The following is a 16976-nucleotide window of genomic DNA, read 5'->3' as shown; positions in this document are numbered from 1 at the left end:
AGACGTGTCCTTGTAGTAAAGTATTGAATGGACGAAAGGAGGAATTCCCAAGGGGGGAAACTGAGGAATTCCCAGAATTCCTTAACTCGTGTCCGTCTAACTCCCCAGCTCTCTTCACTACCCTCGCTGGCTTACGCTCAGATGTTTCATAAACAGTAACCTGACTGCACTCTGTTATAAATAGAAAAGCAAACACAGGATCGGTTCAACACATGTGTTTCGACGTCTACAGGCACAATTATTTATAGTCTCTCTGGGCTTTGTGCTCACGGCGTGGGAGTTCCTACATGACACGGTAATGCTCTGTGAATGGCAGGTAACGTCTGTAGCTGTTCAATTCATTACTCCTTTGTTTCAGTTCCTGTGAGGTCAGAGGCAGCTCGACACGTCCTAACGATTATTGCACAGGCAGAGGCAGAGGCAGAGTAGCCGCCATCGTTTAGCTTCAAAAAAACAAAACTATAACCCTGAAATAGAAACGCTTCAGTAGCTAATCTTGAGACACACATTTACACTGATAACTCACAAATACACACACAAAAGTGCAAACGTCTGCAGCTGAATGCAGTAGTTTACAGCGGCGAATAACACGGAAAAACACCAACTATCAATAATATATGAGAGGTTGAGACTGGAAAGACAGGTTTTTGAGTAGCTTATTAAGTTATATTAATATCAACAGTGTGCTGCTTGAAGATGAGGGTGTTGTCCTCGGTGATGGACTTATATCCTGATCGCCTGAAACAACTTTGGTGTCTCATTGTGACAACACATGAACGCACACCTGAGTGCCAAGTCCTCTGGTCTGTGTTAAATAATAATAACATCGTACATTTCTAACATCATTAAAATCTGAATTTAATAAAAATAGTATATCTCTATTTAGAAATAGCAGTTACATCAAAACCTTATAGCGGACTTCAATACAGAATAGAGCTGCATGCTGGATTTTAGGGGTTAGATGTCATATATTTTCCTTTATGTGTTATTGTTGTACTATAATATGGTATTATTTTATGTGACTGTTTTGCAATCATCTGCTTTATAGTTTTTGTTTTGATGCCGACTCAGAGCATCAAAACAGGAAGAGGCTTCAAATATTTCCACTGGGCTTTTCCATCTTCCTTCTTTGTTTTTATCTCTGTCATTTTTGTGTATTTTATTGTGGAAAAATCACATGTGAAATACTGTAATTCGACTGTGGAATCATTTGCTCACTGCAACAGAAAGATTTTAGGTATGAGTAAATCCCACCAATTCTCCATGGATTAAAGAGATTACAGTCATTCTTCATGCAGCATGAACACAATTTGAAATTAGTTCCTGGCTCGATTCGAAGAAGAAAAAAAATGACAAAAAGCATTTCAGAATTAAGTACATAACGTTTTAATCCAGCATTATTACTGTGCTGAATCTTATGTTCTGGCAAACTCATCGAGAAGTCTGAGGTCTTTAGTTGCTCGACTAAGAAAAAGAATCCTTCCTCTCTCCCTGGAGGTTGACAAATGATAAATGTTCAAGAAAATAATAGGTTGTGTGAATTATGTGCATTGAGATTGAACTGAGAATGGGCCACACTTCCTTCTGCATTTGCCTTATAATGATAAAATAAAGAACATCTATGCTACAGAATGGAGCGGTTGTTAAAGTTTAATGTCTACAAATTGGTTTGTTTCATATTATTTGTAATTTATTTTCTACACTTGGGATATTTTCTGCGCGTGACATGATGAAAACGAACCCTTTCTCAACTATTTTAAAGGATAATCCCACCTGAGTTTGCTGTTGCCACGGTTGAAGCTGAAGGACGCCGTGCGGCCGCCGAGGGAGATGGGAGTTTTAATAACAGATTCCAGGGAAGGACTCTTCCTCATAAGGCTGTTGGGTTTTATGTCTTCACCACAGCTCTTATCTGGGGAATCCAAGAACACAAAACATGGTGGGAGGCACCATGGAGAATGTGAGTCAGAAACAGAGGGGTTTGAAAATGCACTCTCTTAAGCACATTGGTCACACTGCTTGCGTAAAAGTCCAGTCAGACTGCAACCAAAGTTCACAGACAGCTCATTTGACCAAAAGGAAATGACATTCACACTAATTCTAACTTGGGAAATTACAGATTTTTTCAAATCGTCAAGGAAATACCACTGTTTGGTCCAGACGTCCTGAATGTACCTCTAGTCATCGAAACATGAACGCCACGCCATCTTCCTCTTCACTTCACTTTCTCTAGTGACTAATTACTTTAGACACGTCAGGTCTACTCTTATCTAAGACTCACAGCGGTAGTTTGGCAGGCTGTCCATTAAAGGTCAGTGAGCGGGGCTCAATTTGGACCTGGGTCATGATTTCCCCCATAAAAACTGTACTATTTTACCCCCGGCTGCTCCTTCTCTAGGGGTCGGCAGATGCCCTTCCTGATGCAACCCTCCCAATTATTTGGGCCACATTTGTGGCTGGGGTCAATTTAGAGTGTCCAATTAACAATGAGCAATGAGGATTGGGTGCCTAGCTCAGGGATACCCCAGGCCTTGACCTGGGGCCTTGAAGCAGAGTTCAGTGCTACATACCGTGAGGACGAGAGAATTCCCCCTGATTGATTCTTTTTTCCAAAGTCTTTGACAGTGGCCGTATGTACGAGTGTCTCTAAAAGGGACAGACAAGAGAGTAAGGCAGCTCATGACATCAGAGACAAACAAACCAGACTTTTTTTTTTTTTTTTTTAATTCACGAGGACAATAAGTGGGTGGATACCTGGACAGGAGAGACGGCAGCAGCAGGGGCGGTGCGGACTGGAATTCCACTCAGCGGGCTTCTTGGTGAGGAATGCATTTGAACTGTGTGACCGGGTCCATCTGTGAGAAAGACAGCAATATGCAAGCACTCATTGATTACCCCGTCTAAGGAGCCCGCAGGTATCATTTTCGAGTCAATAATCAACACACACATTCGGAGACTTGATAATGAGAAGAAGATGAACAGTGTGTGAAAAAGCCTTTTTGTTCAGATTACAGAAGGAGGCCACTGTTCCTCGAGTGAGAAAGACAAATGAAACAAGTAAAACTGCTGTTTCTAGTGTTGACAGTGAAAATGAAATGTAGAAATTGATTGCATCATGCCTTCAGTATGAGGTACTTAAAAAGCCTCTAGAGAAAAGAAAGAGCTATCAAACCTTTTTAATACTGGGAAGATTTGTAGATTCACAATGAATCATAGCGGTTGACCAATGCAGGTTTTTCTATGGCTGATGCCGATTTTTAGAAACCAAGGCAACCGATGTCCAATAATTGATGCAGACTGTTTAAATTATTTAACAACACTAATGTCTAACACTCTCTCTCCAATCTATATTTTAGGTCTGCACTGCCAGTGCAAGCACATGCATTGTTCTTAATAAAAAAATAATAATGTATAATTAAATATTAACTGGATGAATCAAAAACAACAAATAAAATAAGTTTGGGCTGAAAAAAAAATCAAGTTTTAGTGACGCAGCCCATGCCGATATCTACCTCTAATCAAATGTTATCAGTTACTATCAATTACTATTTTAACACAGCTTTACAATTTAATACAGTCCTGTACAACAGTTCTGGAAGAAACAAAAACCTTGTATGGCTCTTGTGTGGCTCTTTCTAAGGTTTGTTCCAGGTTGTTTCCAGGTTTGTTCCAGGTTGTTTTTTTTGTGACTCAATGTGAGGCTCTAAGGATAGAGGGTGTCACTTGTCATACATACATACAGCCCTTCGAGGCAAACTGTGTTTGTGATCTTGTGACTTGATTTGAATTCAGTTGTTTTACTCGATGAATTCATAATCAATAGCAGTGTTGTTTTTGACATTATGTTTGCAGGTGTTTCTAATATATCTTCCTTAGGGGTGACATAGGATTTTAACTGGCAACCCTGTAGTCACAAGCCCAATTCCCTTTCTCTTGGCCATGGGCTTATACACCTATATGACCTCTTGTTTATTTTATACACTACTGCACATTTTTATTGTCAGCAAAAGCAAACCGGACCATATAATACAGTGGTGTCATACAATATAATGCTTTATTATAAGATATGTACCCAACTTATATGATAAAACATCTGTGTGGGTATTGAAATAAAAATGTAATTATCCCGATAAGTTCAACACCTGTTTGTCAAGTGACGGTATCAAAGCCCGGATAACCTGCCCGACCTGTTAGAGGTCATGTAAGGTCAAAGAGTCCAGCACAGTGGTACAGGACTTTGCTCCAGATAAATGACAGTTACCCACACTGTAAATCTCACCAGCTGTTCTCCTCTATAGTTACACTGCGGCAACAGGATTCCTAGTAAGTGTGTGTGTGTGTGTGTGTGGTGAGGTGCTCACTCTGTCCAACTGTATCAAAGGACTTAATGAGGGATTTGACAGTAGCTCCGGGCTCTGAGTCGGCATCTCCAATGGCATCGGTGGGCGTGGTCGGGATCATGGAGATACCACACCAGTGGCGGTTGGTGTCAGAGTCGGACGCCCTCACCTCGTCACCTTGGGACCTAATAGACAAAATGCACATGGTTGCTGCACAGCACATATACGAGACAGAGACATGTGTACTTACGAGCCAGCGAGTGGACTTACAAAACTCTCCTTTTGCTTGTCTTCTAACAAGATTACCGCCTGATCAATATATTGCATAGGGCTTAAATAGAAGAAGTGTAAATAGGTGATGAGCAGTAGATGACAGATAAGGGTTTGAACACAAAATCTGAGCGATCCAATCATCGAGAAAACCTCCAACCGACCCGCCCTAGTGAACTTTGGACTTATGGCTTCACGGTGATGGATTTGTCTTTATCAGTGATGAATGAGAAATTAATCACAAGTGAGGAATGTCCGTGTTTAACACTGAACTCAACTCTCCCCCATAGAGCATGGAAACAGAGACACAATCCCAGTTGGACTGGTGTAATTTCATTTATTCATGGATGTAATGAACAAGTCAAACAGATGTACAATATACTTTTTTTTTTTTTTTACAGGCATGTACACCAGTTGCACATCTTTCTAAATCCTCAAAGAATAAATTAACAGCACATTCACTGTATTGTTCATTTAAGAATGACAGGTCACGATGTTACCACCCGGTCTTTTTTCTCCATGTTGCACTCGAGGATGCGGAGCACCACTGTGAACAATGTGGCTTCCAATAAATGCTCAAATTGAATATTTGTGATCAAAGACTTGAAGTAAAACCTGAGATCCTGTAATCGTATGCCATTATTCCACAACATTCTGTAAATGATTTGGCTCAATTATGAAATATATCAAACGTGTGATTAGTGGAAAGAAGTATATTTACCATTGTCAGAAGCCTTCAGTGACCTCTGATGTTCAGATGAGTGAACTTCATCTGTACTTCTATTATTTGTCATTGTCAATTCACATCTGCTTTAAATAACGTTAAAATAACCTGTAGCACAGTCCTCTTGGTCTCTGAGTGAAAACGGACCATCAACCTCATAGTATGTTTGCTATGAGGACACTGAGGTTCAGCTGGCAGTGTTTATGGCAGTTGTAAAGTTTAACTTTGACAGTTCTCTGAAAGTACCAGCATGGGTTACCACAACATTGTTCTGATAACTGTATCTGGCAGCAAGAAATACTACTATACACACACACTACTGCAGAATTTCTTTAAATAGACAAACAGACCAGACAGTGTATCCACATGGAAGTCATGTGTGTTCCATCGTGCCATCTCATGGCTAAATATGGCATTGCATTCAATTTCACTCTAACTACAGGACTATGAATAAAGTGAATTTTTATATTAAAATCATAAATATTTTCAGTAAACTATAAAGGTCAAATTTAAAGTAATTTGACAGATAGAAATAATAAAAGTGCCATCTTGGGTATTATCAAATACAATTTATTAATTCTGCTGCTGTGCTCTTTTCATATATATCCGTCCACAGCTCATGCACTTTCTACCGTGTTTTCTTAACTCTCTTAAAAAGGCACAAAGCTACTTTGCACAGTATAAAAAGGGAGAGTATCCCAAGCATATGGCATCTTCTCCAATACGACATATGAAAATTACAAACATAAAGAGTACATTCATAAAGAAAGAAAAACAGAGAAAAAAAGGGTTCCAAAAAGACACGGAGCAATCTGGCTGCTCACTGTGGCTCACAACGAGACTGTTCACAACGTTACATGTTGAATAAAAAGCTAAGAAGTGCGGCGATAACACTGTTTTCACTCGGCGCTGAAGTGGAGGTCACTTCTTTAGTGACCCTCTACTGCAGTCTTGGTTTCAAAAGTGGCTCCGGTGCTTATTCTGAAAAGAAGAAGAAAAATGAAGCTGAACTAAGTGTATATGGTTATAGCAAACATTTGCATGTGCATTTTACTTGTGCAGCAAAACAAGGGCCTTTTCTTCTATACTGTGCTGTCATGAAATGCAGACATCTGGACACTGTTGGGACTATTTTAAACTGCTCCATGCATACCTTATTGGATTAATAAGGTCAACCATTATGTCAAGTGTGATTACATCACTCAGTGATGACGCTATGCAAATTTATCTGAAGCAGATGATGCATAGCATGAGTTTATTCCAGTCATGCCGTGCAGACCATCCTGCTATTAAACCAAAAAGAATACGAGGGTTATTCACTGAAAGAACAGCAGGTGGCACCAGATACATCCACGTGAAGGGAGGGCTTAAAGAACCAGGCCAAGCAAATCAATAAAGGGGGTAAAGACGGTCCTAAAGGTGCAGTCAGCCAGCATGTGGGATAACAGACAGAGTCAAACAGGCTGAGAGAGCAACACGAAGCCAAACACAGGTAGGAAGGTCAGTCAGCAGCAGCAGCAGCAGCAGCAGCACACAGGGCAGGGATAGAGGCAGGCTGTCTGAGAGAGGGCTGACAGGGCAGGGAACTCACCTGGACGTTACACAGGGAGGCGTGTCAGAGGGGCATCTTTGACAGAGTCATCACAGGGAGCTGCTGGAGGTGGGGAGCGGCTGTAGCGTAACAGCTAATGTTGGGGAGAGTTTACTGACTGAGCCAAGGTAACTAAAACCAGTAATATATATATGTGTAAATATATAATGCAACTATATTCGCAAGGACTAAAATATGATATTTGAAAGAGAAATATTTGGCTTTAAACCAAATCATACTTTATTTTACACACTAAAACTGCTCTCACCAGACTTGTGAGGAGAAAGAGACTGACTGGCAATGTTTTAAGCAGAAATAAATCAGAAATAATTTGCTTGCATTAAGAAAATACACCATGAACGGCCACACAGTTTTAAGGACAGTGTTACAGTGTCATATATCTGAGCAAACTTATACCACAGGTACACGTGTAACCTGTTGTGATAACGAAAAGGGGATAACACTGAAAAAAACACCATGGCATTGCATGCTCAAACACTTAAATACAATTATAGTCACACACAATCACACTACTGAGAGGCCACAGTGCAACAACACTATGAAAGTCTTAAGAGCATGATACATTGGCTTGAGACGCTTTCACTGAAGAGTACAGAGACAACACGTTTACACTGGCTTCAGTGTTGCATAATTGGAACGCAGCGATATCTGTGCATTGAGCAGATCTGCCTTCTCATACAATAAAAACATCCTCTAATCAATCCCGTATCGTTGAAGTTTAAAGTTGGAGGTGAAGTACGAGGTTTGAATGTTACTAGAACGCAGTGGTCAGTGTGGAAGAGGGAGACAGAGAGGGCAGCAGCTTAGAGGAGTAGAGTAAACAGAGGGAAATACCACAGGAGACTGCTCGTTTACCAACAGAGTCTGCCAAATCCCAGGAAGCTAAACTCTAAACCAACAGAGATTTAATCTTGTGAAATCCAAGATATGAACTAAATAATGATATTCGACTTAAAAGGAATTTGAGAAAACTCTCTGGAATGAGGGATTCATGAGAGTTAAAATGATGTTTTATTGTCATTTTTAGTAGGAAAGTGGGCACTAAATGAAGGGTATGGCTAGACTCTGGCAGGTATCTCATCTCCACATTGTGATTGAGAGAGAAAGAAACTGCAGCCCGATGCTAAACAAAAGGAGCCCAGAGAGGTGCCTGGTCTGACTGTCTGACTGGTGGCGTATTGTGGAGGAGGTACCTGACTCCCTGCAGGGCTTCTAGGTCGGCAGAAAGCTTTGAGCTGCGATCCTGCTCCTCCTGCAGCTGCCTGCGGAGGGTGCGCAGCTCCTGCTGAGCCTCCACCTTGATGTCATTGGCCACCACTACTGCCGTCTGGAGGTCTGCCTGGAAGCGGCGCCACTCCTCTTTCTCGTCCTAAAGAAACAAGCATATGGATGTACAGGTAAACTAAAGAGGTATCGCTCAACTATCTTAAATACTGCATGTTAGAAGTAGGGATGCATGATACTGGACCTTTTGTCAATATGCTGAAAGATCAGGAGTACATATTTTGCATACTCAAGTCTCAGCAGATGTAAATATGAATGTGCAAAATAGATTTTAACAAAAAATAACGGTGGGAGTCAAGGAGGGATATTGTGTCAATAATATTGTGCATCCCTAGTTTGAAGTTCATCAGCCTGACAGAGCTCTTAGAGGCCAGTTAGTGGTGCCACAGTTCACAGTCACCTGAAATGACATTCTGCCTCAATGCTGCCCACTGCTGGAACCAGCTCCGATGGAAATTAAATCTTCTCCAACTCTAATCTGTTAAAAAAAAACTCTGTTTTCTATCGTTATACTTTATCATAATCCTGTACTAAACTATTACCTGTCTGTCACAAAATTAATATTTTCTTGATATCATTTTTTTCTCTTTAAACCATTTTTAAACGTTTAAATATTCATCCTAATTATGTTTATGTTCTCTTCCTCCACTTATTCTTTAACTATTAAGTGAGCTTGTTTGTGCTTCTTTTATTTCTGTACAGCACATTGAATGACATCTGTAAATAATACAATTTTCATAGCCTATCTTGCCATTGTGCTAACTGTGTACTTAACTCAGAGGATAAAAGTATTCAATATTGGCTGGAGAAATAATCTCAGAATCCACATGATGTTAGCACCTTTTTTTAATAGAAATCTGTGTGAGTAAAAACAGTTTTTCAAAGCAATGTTCAGAAAATTGTAGAAGAGAGATCAAATCCCCCCCAGGGCAAAAAAGAACCAACTCAACACAGGTAAAAGCAGTAAAACACTCTTTGGATTCAGTATGAATCACAAAGGAGAGGGAGAACAACATGTCTTCTTTGGTTTGTGGGAGTCAGCACAAACTGAAAGGAACTGGAGATATCTTTTGGTACTCAGGGAATATATGGAAGTCTATATTTACTGTTGAAAAGGAAAAATCAGTTCCTCGTAAATCAGTTTTTTGGCGGTGTCGCTACGACATTAAATGTTTGTGCTGGATTAAGGTTTGTAATGGGACACACCAACTTCTTGTGAGATTCGGTTTCAAAGCTCAAATTTACAGCTTTAATTTAACATTTCCAGCATCCTATAGGACTCCCCAAATATCCGGTGCACTTGATAATGTGAAATAAAAAAACCCCACCATACTCAAGTGGTGTTCATGGAAGAATATCATGAAGAAAATGAGTGTTGCCAAAAAATATACACTGGACAGCCTACCTGCCTTTTCCACAGTCATACTGGAACAAGACACGGTGGAAAGAATCCTCTGAACAGGCTGAACATTTTGGCAAAAAAGATGGGGGAAAACCAAGCAATAGAACATCACCCTTAACTTACAGTAATACTCCACCAAAAACACATTCTTTGAGTATTTCTAATTCACCCATGAATGGATGAGGGTCATTAAAACCGATCACATGTTCACTGGAACACAGTCAGTAGATTCAAATTTGTTATGGCAGGAAAAGGCTTTAAAACTTCCATAGCATTGTCTCACTACACTACTGAAACATTATCCACATAGCTGTTGATCATCTCCAGTATATAATCATTATATCTTATTGTTTTTTTAAGGACCTTGGATCCCATGTCGCCTGGTCAAAATACCAAATTGACTGAGCAGTTTATTTCCAATTTAAACCTTTGAAAAGATCTTTTATACATTTATTTTCATCTCAAACAAAAAGAAAAGTCCTGACTATGGCCACAGACTTGTGTGCACAGCCTGTAACATTTGAAAAATGATGGAGCTTCATGGGTTTTGCTTGTTGAAGCTTCCTTACCTTCATCTGTCTATTCAAGACTTTCAGCTGTCTCTCTGCTTCAGTTTTCTGCTCCTCCAGCTTTTTAGCGAGATCTGCAATGACAAAATGGATGGTTTAGACGTCAGGCAGACATTTATGGGTTATAACAAAGCATCCAGACTACTGCACAAAGACTTATTCCATTGCACAAAATAATAGTCTATACCAGGGGTGTCAAACATACGGCCCAGGGGCCAGAACCGGCCCGCCAGAGGGTCCAATCCGGCCCACAGGATGAATTTGTTAAAATTTCACACTACGATTACAATCTAAATGCAATATTTTTCACTTCTAGATACCTGTGACTAAATGTTTGTGCCTTTATAGATCCAGTGTGCTGTGTAAATAGCAAATTTAGGCATGATATTGTTGAAATTGCACTAATATTTCTCAAGAAATTTTATGGTTTGTAAAAATATCCTTCATTAAATGTAAGACAAAAGGAGAAAAAACAAAGGAGTTCTTGTTGTTCATAGGTTATTATGCTGGTTTCATTATGCTATTTTACTGGTCCGGCCCACTTGAGATCAAATTGCGCTTTATGTAGCCCCTGAACAAAAATGAGTTTGACACCCCTGGTCTATACCAATGGACTTTGGAGGAGGAAGGAGATTGTAATGGATGATAAATATGAATGCAGTAATGTAACATTACTGATGACAACTGCCATAAAATGCAAAAGACAAACATGGAAGAAAGAAGCCTATTAAAACCTTAATAGGAACCTTGTACCTTCGTGAAGGTTATAAATGTCAGTTTGTTTGTATGGGTTAAAGAGCTACTGATTCAACTTCATTAACTAGTTATAATAATTTGCCCACCACTGATTGACTTGTTTACATTATATTTAAGACTGGAGATTCCAGTGACATGAACTTACTCTCCATGTCCAGGACAGCTTGGTTGGTGTGACAGTTAATGGCCCTCTGCTGCTCCACCTGGTCCTCCAGTTCAAAGATGGTCTCCTTCAGCTCCTTCACGTGCTTCTCAGCCTGGATCGCAGCATCTTCCAGGGAAGTCAGCTGGCTGCTGAACTCCTGCTCTCTCCTCTCAGCCCACTCCTGAATTTGCTGGCATTTGGCCTCCACCTGTGCATGTATGCACATTTGTAAGTTTACAGTGGGTTTAGAGCAGAGCGGGATTAGACAAAGATTCATTTGGGGATCTTTGTCAACTAACATGAACTGTTTGGATCTGTGCACATTGAATAGCTGATACTCCATCATGTTTTCGTCTTAGCTTCCACCACTGTCACTTCAGGTTATTTTACTGTGGCTGGGAAACAGCTTGAGGCACAGACACTTGTCACTGAAAACATGGCTGCAGCTGGGAACACAAGAAAAATATTTTTAGCCACCCAACAAAGGGCTCAACTATTAAAATGTACACCTGCATAAGTCTATGATACCTATTAAGAATATGTTGTTTTCTTTAGCTTGCCATTAGACAGCCTTTTCTGACTGGAATCCATATAGAAAATCTGTGTTTTGAACTCACAGCACAATGGGAGCTGCTGGTCTACTTCTGCTCTTTTTTTGGGTAAGTGTTTGTCATTTAGGTAAATCCAAAAGAGATGTTTTAAACACTGAAGTGACAAAATAAGACATTTGAATTGAATTTAACTTAAATCACTGATTTTCTCTACGGATTTTGGTATTGGGAGTGTGCAGTTCACAACGCAACCTTAACTTGAGCCAGGATTTCAGTAACAACAAGCATTTGTGGCTCAAGCTGGGCTTACACAGCACAGTCAGTGCTCACTAGATGTCATTACCTCATACAACCACACCTCAAAGAGTCCTGAACTATTATTTTAAAGTTCTGTTTTCAAAATGAATTATCCACCAACAATAAAATTAAAAGAAGGCCAAAACGTAAATAAGTACCATGTAAGGAGTCACATGGTAATATGTGTCACTGTGTGTTTGCACCAACTACTGAGCTGATGTTAATGTGACATGATGTTTGCAGTCACTCTGAGAGATGACACCATAAAACAGATATCTCTAAGCAGAATATATTAAAAATAAATACATGATATACTCTGATAAACTGATGCAGGACACTCTCCAAATGACACCATGTGGCTTTAATACAATAATGTGGTTGTGAGAGGAGTTATGGAGAGGCCTCACCCTCACACCCACGTGGCAGAGGACAGGAATGACTCAGAAGGTCACATACTAGTGTACAACCCTACTGCTGGCACTTTAGTCATACTCCAACAATGACAACAGCATAAAGCTGGTGGTGACAACCCTCCCTCAGTCTCCCTGGTGAGTGTGGCGTTGAAGGGGGAAAAACAAAGTTACTACTAAGAACCATATGAGAACAATTTGAGTGAATCCAAGTTCATGTAATGTGGTGACGAAGAAATGTACCCAATGACAGCTGTGAAGGAGCTGTGCCCAAACCATCGTGGAAGAAGATATCACATTTATATTCACATTCAATAGATAATGACTGAGCCAGACTTTCAATAGCAAATCAACTATTCCTGGGTAAAGTAGCAAACAAAAATTTAATTTCAATGCTTCTCCTTTAAACGTCTGCATTACATTTTGAGGACGTCCTTCAGGAAATTCCCGAATGCTTTGTCACAGTCCATCTAATAAATTCACAAAGAAAACAAAATGTTTTTTGAACCTAGTCACATAATTCAAGCCATAGTTTTACTTTACAACACTTAGTAAACACAATAGAAGCAACCATGGGGAAATGTTTTAACTGCACACAGACATTTTGAACCAGAGTACTGTCCATGTAAATGTGAATTATACTTATTAAAAACACTTTGCCTCCAAACATGTTACATTTCATGACACAAACTGATGCTGTCTGTGCTATTCTGACTGAATTGCCTTCTGTGTTTCTCAAAAAGCAAAAACATGGAAACTTGAATTGTATCCTTGCATCTGACCTACCTTGGACATTGAGGCTTGCACATGTTCAGTATCAGCCTGGGCCTTTAGCAGCTCCTGTCTCAGCTCTGTCAGCTCCATTTCCAGCCTGTCTCTCTCAGTGTGGGCTGTCTTCAGCAGGCTCTGCAGCTCCGTGCTGTCACTGGCACTTTGCATGGCCTTCAGCTCACCTACCTTTTGTCTCTCAATGTCCACCTGTGCCTTCAGTCTGCTGTTTTCCAATCGGAGACATTCTGCTGTTACCTTCTGCTCCTCTGCAACCTGTGCTGCCTGACCTACAACTTCCAGCTCCCTGTCCAACTGGGCTTGCAATCTGTCCACCTCCTCTCTGAGGCAGCGCACCTGGCCCTGGGCCTCCTGGTGCTCCTCCTCCAGAACTCGCAGGCTGCCGGTCAGTTGCTGCTGGATGTCCACCAGTTTCTCCCGTTCGAAGTGTGAGCTCTCCACCAGTTCAGAATACCTCTGCTCCAGCTCAGCCAGCCTGGGCCCTTGGCCGCCCAGCTCCTCCTCCCTCTTGGCCTGAGATTGGGCTTGCTCCTGGAGTCGCACAGCCAGCGCCTCATTCTTCTGGGCAAGCACCTCCACGCGTTCCCTTTGCTGTTGGAGTGAAGTCTGCAAGAGACGCTTTTCCTCAGCCAGACGCTCGTTTTCAGCCGTCAGCTCCTGTACCACCTGCTGCTGGTCGGCCAGCTCCTGCAATGTTGCCTGCAGCTCCTCTGCTGTACTGTGGTGGCTTTCCTCCATCTTGTGAATCTGTTCAGTTAGGCTCTGCACTTCCCGTCCCTGTGCATTGGTAATGGGCGCTGCTGCAACCATTTCACCGCTTACGCCACTGCTCACTGATTCTGAACATGACGGAATCTTCTCAAACTCGGAGGAGTCAGGTGATGGTGAGTCCTTGGTGATATCAGAGCTGGAGGAAACAGAGGTTTTGAGTGGGCTGGCAGTAGGAGGGGGGCTGTCTTGTTGTGAAGCTGAGGAGTTGGAGTCTGAGGGCAGGCCATTCACCAAGGGTTTAGAGGGAGAGCTTGGGCTTGTACTAGAGAGTGGAGAAGCCTCCAAGCAAAGCAGCTTTTCCTTCAGCACCTGGTTCTCCTCTCTGAGTGCCGCCAACTCTCTCTGAAACTTCCCGTTTTTCTCCCTCAGCTCCCCAACTAGAACAAGTGCCTCCATCACCTGTTCCTGCTCTCGATCAACAGCAGTTTCTTGGCGTGAGACAGAGTGAGACGAGGGCGAAGAGGAAGCAGAGGAGGCTTTATCTTTGCAGCGCTGTAACTCCATCCTGAGATTGCTGATTTCCAAGTCTTTAGCCTTAGCCTCAGCCAGCAGCTCCTTCACCTGGCACTCTAGAAGGCCCTTTTCCTGGCCCTCCGCATCTCCACGGGACTTAGTTAAAGAACGCGTCTTTGACAGGTTAGAGAGGCTGGAAGTACTGGTGCTAGAAACCATTCTCTTTGTGGAGGAGCTCCGCAGCTGGTCCTTCAGAGAGATGCGGTCTCTTGTTATGGTGGAAGGGATTTCTCTAGGGGCTGGAATACCAGACTTCTTGGCTGCTTGAACACCTGAGCAAAACAGAAGAATATATTGTAACAATATGGAGGTATTTGAGATCCATCCATCCATTTCTACCACTTTATCCTCCCCATGAGGTTCATGGGGTTGCTAGTGCCAAACCGAGCTGACATAGGGAGAAAGGCAGGATACATCCTGGACAGGTCTATTTGAAATTCAATGAAATCCAAATGTATATCAGTTTGTTTACATTGGTGGTTGTGGGGTTGCTTTATTTCTATTTTTCTGTTCTGTAAAGATTGTTTTTAGAAATGTTTCTAATGCATGTTGGAAAGATTAATTATTGAATTATTGAATCATTATTGCACATACAATAATGATTTCACATTCCCTATTCCCCATTCCCTCCTCTCTCTGCTCCACACACAACCATAAATCAACTAAGTAAAGTAGACTCACACTGAGCTGAAGCTAAACAAAGGCACTTAATTAGGTGGATGAATAAAATTGTTTTTTTTGTTTCCATTCAAATCCATCCACAGGGATTGGAAATGTGTTGCCAGTATTGATTCAACACAGATTGCAGTTTCCTGTCAGTAAATTCACGACTCAGTACATTAACAGGCTTGACACCGTAAAGGGGAAGGTTAATAGAATCAGTTTACAGTACAGATGTTCTGTAACCATACATTTTGTTCCCATCGTACAAAGACACTGAATGAATGGACAATGTGTCACATTCAGACACTTACTCAGCAGTTTCATGTTGCTGGTCACTGTACCCTATTCACATATTCTCTGGACAACAGAGTGCCTGCCTGGTACTGTCTGTGGTCATTCATTGTCTCAGCAGAGCTTAATTGTGGCATTTCAAAAGGCATCAGTGTGGGCCCGTGGTGCAAGCCTTTTCCAGACGCTTCAAAAATATGGAGTATTTCTTTTCTTTTTTTTCTGTTTTGTTTTCAAATCATCAGCAAACTGCGATGCTGGCACAGGGGATGGTTTGTTTCAAAGGATGACAAAGGTCCCAGTGCATGTGGCGCGTTCATGCACAGAGCAGCCCGAGTGGTGCACAGACAAAGACAGCACTGTCTCTCTCATCATAATCAAGCCCACAGTGGAGAGGCTAGACAGACGACCTGTGTGAGGAGATAGACAGCATATCACTCTGAGCAATGTGTGGACACACTTGTAGTACAAACACCCGCACAAATGGCCTAGATTGGAATGGAAATCCTGTACCCGTGTGGGGTTTCTTTAAGTACTCTGCCATTGATGGGCAATTTGCAAAGACTCTCCCACTATTGAATAAACTGGCTACTGTGTCAGAAGCTGCCAACACTGGCACTATTTCTGGGGAACAAAGCCCTTTAACATTCCCAGAGTGTGCAGCTGTGGTCGAGAAAGTTAGGTGCTGAAAAAAAAAGCATTACTGGTGAAAATGGAAAATCACACCTGTACCGAGTCAAAACAAAACTCACATTGACTTTTTAATGAAAAAAAAACCAAAAAAACTAGATGCAATAAAACAAAGACTCAGAGACTCAAGTCCACAGCTCTGAACGTTACTGAGATTAGACTCCTGGTTAAGAGCAACGTTTAAAGAGAATTCCCACTGTCATAATTTGAAGAGATGTTATTTCAATTAACATTAACAAAGGAAGCACTTCATTCCAATCAGATACATTTACTGCTGCACAGGCCTGTACATCACAAAGGTCCTGTTCAAAATCTTCAGTCTTCATTCTCTTTACTACACCGAGGATGAATCCATGACTGACAGATTGAGGACAGCATGCACTTCTAAACCCTGCACTGTCATATGGACATTTTTTACCCTAAGTCAGCAGTGCGTAGTGAAATGATTATTCACTATGTGCTACTACAGGAAACACATGCAGAAAATGGGAGAAAATGCAGAACAGCTCATGCATTTCTAAGGGACTCCAAGTGTCATTATCATTAAAGGTGGCAACAAAGAGAGCAACAATGGGTCCTTCAAAGAAAGAGAGAGAAATACAAGTCAAATGTGATGAAGACCAGTCTATTTCCATGAGGATCAGTGATGTCAGGACTGGGACTGTAGTGCAGCATTTTCATATTGTGTTTTCCCCTTAGCTTCTAATGAATATAACCCAGATGGAGCACATGAACTCACTCATCTTCAGATCGCCCACCTCTTTAACCATGACATCAGTGAACCATGTGCACAGTGAAATGACTCTAGATGCCAGGAGCCAACACATGCACAACAGCAAGATTCTGGAGACTCACTGGACTAGTATGTCAGAAAATTAAAGAAGATCCACATTGGACACGAA

General features: G+C 41.4%; 1 protein-coding gene across 4 annotated transcripts in view; it reads right to left on the bottom strand.

Moving 5' to 3' along the window:
* specc1 (sperm antigen with calponin homology and coiled-coil domains 1) overlaps positions 1-16976 on the bottom strand; it is a 77684-nt gene that overhangs the window by 27437 nt on the left and 33271 nt on the right. For all 4 annotated transcript variants that reach the window (XM_058627039.1, XM_058627040.1, XM_058627041.1 and 1 more), the window contains 8 exons: positions 13147-14705; positions 11103-11310; positions 10202-10275; positions 8140-8315; positions 4362-4525; positions 2755-2855; positions 2571-2646; positions 1774-1912 (listed from right to left, as the gene is read on the bottom strand). In XM_058627039.1, the coding sequence (XP_058483022.1) occupies positions 1774-1912; positions 2571-2646; positions 2755-2855; positions 4362-4525; positions 8140-8315; positions 10202-10275; positions 11103-11310; positions 13147-14705 (2497 nt within the window). The remainder of the gene's footprint in view (positions 1-1773; positions 1913-2570; positions 2647-2754; positions 2856-4361; positions 4526-8139; positions 8316-10201; positions 10276-11102; positions 11311-13146; positions 14706-16976) is intronic.

This window comes from Solea solea, chromosome 4 (assembly GCF_958295425.1).
Source record: "Solea solea chromosome 4, fSolSol10.1, whole genome shotgun sequence".
Taxonomy (NCBI): Eukaryota; Metazoa; Chordata; class Actinopteri; order Pleuronectiformes; family Soleidae; genus Solea; species Solea solea.
This window is presented reverse-complemented; position numbering and strand designations above follow the sequence as displayed.